Genomic DNA, 4,751 nt, shown 5'->3' on the forward strand with positions numbered 1-4,751 from the left:
ATACATACATGAAAACATACATACATGCAAACATACATACATACATACATACATGCACATACAAACATGACAACATACATACAAGCAAACATACATACATACATACAAGCAAACATACATACAAGCAAACATACATACAAGCAAACATACATGCATACATGCAAACATACATACATGCAAACATACATGCACATATACACATACATGCACATATACACATACAAACATGTCAACATACATACAAGAAAACATACATACATACATGCAAACATACATACATACATACATACATACAAGCAAACATACATGCATACATGCAAACATACATACATGCAAACATACATGCACATATACACATACATGCACATATACACATACAAACATGTCAACATACATACAAGAAAACATACATACATACATACATACATGCAAACATACATACATACATACATACATGCATACATGCACATATACACATACATGACAACATAAATACAAAAATAAACTCACCTAAGACGTTCCCACGAAGAGCTGAACGGTCCCGTCACTTTTCTTCTCCCATTCACAATAACAGAGCGGTGGGCGCAGATAACGTAATCACATGGGCCTGATATGATTACATCATCAGCGCCACAACGCATTGTTACTATGAATGCGAGCGGCGCCAAGAAGAAGGAAGATGGCAAGTGACGGGACCGTTCAGAGCGCCGTTTGAACGTCTTAGGTGAGTTTATTTTTTTTATATATTTTTAGTTGTTCGCCGGGTGCTGATGCAGCACTGATGCGGCGGGTACAAACATTACATGTAGTGACAGGGTTGGGGGGGGGGAGAAGTTGTTTGCCGAAACGGGGTGAATGTAGTGTAGTGTAGTGTAGTGTATCTACAATACACTACACTACACGGTAAGTTCGTCTCAATCGGGCTTACCATGCCCGCTTGAGACGAACATTCTCCAGATGTTGCTAGAACTACAGTATCTAGCAACATCGGGAGCGCGCACACTGCAGAGCGGAGCGTCTTGATTGACATCGAGCCGCTCACGCCCCTTTTTAGAAAAGATAACCAGCACTTGCTGAGTTATCAAGTGTAAAAAAAAGGCACTTAGGAAATTAATTTTAAATTTTTTTTAACACCAAATGTTTTAAAATTAATTTCCTGCTTAGAATGTATAAAAAAAAAATTTGACTCAACTTGGGACAACCCCTTTAAATCCACCAACAGAGAACAGACTCGTGGAAACCACCAATTAGCTGCACTGGGAGTGGCTTATGACGATTCCATAGGTCACATGACTTGCTCTTCCAGTAGAACAGCGGTCAGCCAGCGTTGCTCATTTGCATAGCCCGTGTATAAATACAGCAGCGGTGGGAGGGTAAAGCATTCCATTATCTCAGTTGTGAGTAGATCGCAGTGTGTTATCATGCCTGAGCCCGCCAAGTCTGCCCCGGCGCCCAAGAAGGGCTCCAAGAAAGCCGTGACCAAGACACAGAAGAAGGACGGTAAGAAGCGGAGAAAGAGCAGGAAGGAGAGCTACGCCATTTACGTGTACAAGGTGCTCAAGCAGGTCCACCCTGACACCGGCATCTCGTCCAAGGCTATGGGCATCATGAACTCCTTCGTCAATGACATCTTCGAGCGCATCGCAGGGGAAGCCTCCCGCCTGGCTCACTACAACAAGCGCTCCACCATCACCTCCCGGGAGATCCAGACTGCCGTGCGCCTGCTGCTGCCTGGAGAGCTGGCCAAGCACGCCGTGTCCGAGGGCACCAAGGCCGTCACCAAGTACACCAGCGCCAAGTAATGTGCCCCGTCCCTGCAGTAAGAACACAAAGGCTCTTCTAAGAGCCACCCACCTTGTCTACAACAGAGCTGTGCCTGCTATTGTCTGGCCTCCCGCTAGTCCCCCTGTTCTATGTGCGGCCGCTCTCGTGTCGGTGCAGATGCTGCTTCATACATTATGTGGCTGCCGGACAGGGAGGGACATTGCCGTGTGTGATGAAGCCGGGACACGGATCCTGCGGGCAGATGACCCGTCATAATATCACACTGTCCAGAAGAAACGGAACATTGTACATTAGGAGACGGAAGGAAGCATGGGACATCTGTAAATAACAATGATGAGGGTAGTAGTCCGATTTATAACAGATGCCAGGGAAACTGCTTGTCGACGATAGAGAACAAGTAATCACACTGGTGAGGACTGGATAAAGGGTGGTTATTGTAATACAGGCGGAGCAGACTCTGGTGTCTCCTCTGTGTCGTGTATTGTAATACAGGCGGAGCAGACTCTGGTGTCTCCTCTGTGCCGTGTATTGTAATACAGGAGGAGCAGACTCTGGTGTCTCGTCTGTGCCGGGTATTGTAATACAGGCGGAGCAGACTCTGGTGTCTCCTCTGTGCCGTGTATTGTAATACAGGTGGAGCAGACTCTGGTGTCTCGTCTGTGCCGGGTGTTGTAATACAAGTGGAGCAGACTCTGGTGTCTCCTCTGTGCCGGGTATTGTAATACAAGTGGAGCAGACTCTGGTGTATCCTCTGTGCCGGGTATTGTAATACAGGCGGAGCAGACTCTGGTGTCTCCTCTGTGCCGTGTATTGTAATACAGGAGGAGCAGACTCTGGTGTCTCGTCTGTGCCGGGTATTGTAATACAGGCGGAGCAGACTCTGGTGTCTCCTCTGTGCCGTGTATTGTAATACAGGTGGAGCAGACTCTGGTGTCTCGTCTGTGCCGGGTGTTGTAATACAAGTGGAGCAGACTCTGGTGTCTCCTCTGTGCCGGGTATTGTAATACAAGTGGAGCAGACTCTGGTGTATCCTCTGTGCCGGGTATTGTAATACAAGTGGAACAGCCTCTATTTCTTGTCTGTGAGGGCTTCTTTTAATACAGGTGGAGCAGACTCTGGTGTCTATGCCTGGTTATTGGAGCAGTCTCTGGTTTCTTCTACACGTTGTAATAGAATAGGGACATAATGCGGTAATATGAAGGAACAGGGACATAATGCCGGTAATAAGTAGGAACAGGGACGTAATGCCGGTAATAATAAGAAACAAGGACATAATGTCTGGAAGATGAGGGAACAGGGACATGTTACCGGCATTGTGTCCCTGTACCCTCCTACATAGGACATGCCGGTCACATGAGAGGACAGGGACATAATGCCGGTAATTCGGGAACGATACGGATGTAATAAAGACGTGTTACATGTTTGTACGTCACCCCCTTTATACTGGAGATTGGTACTTTGGAATTGTGCATTTCACGGTATCGTTGGATGGAGAAGAATCAGCCCGTGCAGCCCGCAGATAACAAGACCCTAATGCAGCAGCAGCAGCTCTGCGCTACTCTGTTGTAGACTTGGTGGGGGGCTCTTAGAAGAGCCTTTGGGTCCTTCCTGCGGGGACGGGGCACATTACTTGGCGCCTAATGAGAAGAAGCCGCCGCTGCTGCTTTATTCCTGCTCCATTCGAGTTCAGGCGGGAGATGTTCCTATTGGTAGAGACGGAGGAGGGGGCGTGGTGTTATCTGCGAGTCTATAGAAATATTCTACTTCCTCATTGGCTACAGTGTCTGGCGTTGAATATCAGTTTTAGATGCGGCCACTCAGAGAAGAAGCTCTCTGCTCCATCCGGGTATAAGAAGTGACGGTGGGAGCGCAGCCGTTAGATCTGATCAGATAATAGACATGTCTGGAAGAGGAAAGCAAGGAGGCAAAGTGCGGGCTAAAGCCAAGACCCGCTCATCCCGGGCAGGACTTCAGTTCCCTGTCGGTCGTGTGCACAGACTTCTCCGCAAGGGTAACTACGCTGAGAGGGTCGGCGCCGGCGCTCCGGTCTACCTGGCCGCTGTGCTGGAATATCTGACCGCTGAGATCCTGGAACTGGCCGGAAATGCCGCCCGGGACAACAAGAAGACCCGAATCATCCCCCGTCACCTGCAGCTGGCCGTGCGCAATGACGAGGAGCTCAACAAGCTGCTGGGTGGTGTGACCATCGCTCAGGGAGGCGTCCTGCCCAACATCCAGGCCGTTCTGCTGCCCAAGAAGACCGAGAGCAGCAAAAGCGCCAAGAGCAAGTGAGCGCCGCTTATCCCACATTTAACCACAAAGGCTCTTTTAAGAGCCGCCCACATGGTCCTTAGAACAGAGCTCACCGCTGATCTCCGATATGTAAACGTTCTGCGCCAGATAAGTGGCTCTGCTTGTACAGAGATCTACCCATATGAATTCATATACCGCGGGGATAAACATTGAAGAGGAAGCCGTACGGTGGGTGTAGAACTGCGTTACTCATGACCTATACATTCACTACTGCCTCGTGCAGATGGTGGCGCTGTCCTCATTGGTGCACTAACTATACTGTACAGGACACATTAATAGTACAACTACTCCAGTGATTCATGTTCACGATCTACAACCCGCCCCCGACTACATAGTGTCTTAAATTCTATCTTCCAGTCTCACTGGATTCTTCGAATGCGTCTCAGTATATGTTACTCTGCAGCAACTTCATGCGTTAGTGGGATGAGGTCAGTCCTAAGTATAGACAACGCACAGTGTTAGTACGAAGTAGAAATAGGTGCATTCTGTTTCCTGTCATTGTATTGCCAGCAGCTCGATTATACCAGCAGTCTGGCAAAGTGACATACAAGACAATGCAAGTCGATACTTATGTGGAACTTGGTGCTACAAATTGGTAGTTTGTTTTGAAAATCTCGTAACATTTGTAGCAATGAGAGCAGCTTGGAAAACAC

The 4,751-nt window shown here is 48.0% G+C and overlaps 2 protein-coding genes across 2 annotated transcripts; both read left to right on the plus strand.

The window, feature by feature from the left end:
- Positions 1 to 1,421: 1,421 nt before the first annotated feature.
- On the plus strand, positions 1,422 to 1,802 carry LOC142663065 (histone H2B 1.1). Its single transcript, XM_075841363.1, has one exon. It carries the CDS (start codon positions 1,422 to 1,424, stop codon positions 1,800 to 1,802), a length of 381 nt encoding a protein of 126 aa, XP_075697478.1.
- A 1,882-nt stretch (positions 1,803 to 3,684) lies between these two features.
- On the plus strand, positions 3,685 to 4,077 carry LOC142663066 (histone H2A type 1). The gene has a single exon (XM_075841365.1). The coding sequence runs from the start codon at positions 3,685 to 3,687 to the stop codon at positions 4,075 to 4,077; it is 393 nt and encodes a 130-aa protein (XP_075697480.1).
- The last annotated feature ends 674 nt before the right edge of the window (positions 4,078 to 4,751 follow it).

Source organism: Rhinoderma darwinii, chromosome 11 (assembly GCF_050947455.1).
Source record: "Rhinoderma darwinii isolate aRhiDar2 chromosome 11, aRhiDar2.hap1, whole genome shotgun sequence".
Taxonomy (NCBI): Eukaryota; Metazoa; Chordata; class Amphibia; order Anura; family Rhinodermatidae; genus Rhinoderma; species Rhinoderma darwinii.

Coding starts and splice junctions, on each gene's coding strand:
- LOC142663065 (XM_075841363.1), top strand. CDS start 1,422: ATGCCTGAGCCCGCCAAGTCTGCCCCGGCGCCCAAGAAGGGCTCCAAG.
- LOC142663066 (XM_075841365.1), top strand. CDS start 3,685: ATGTCTGGAAGAGGAAAGCAAGGAGGCAAAGTGCGGGCTAAAGCCAAG.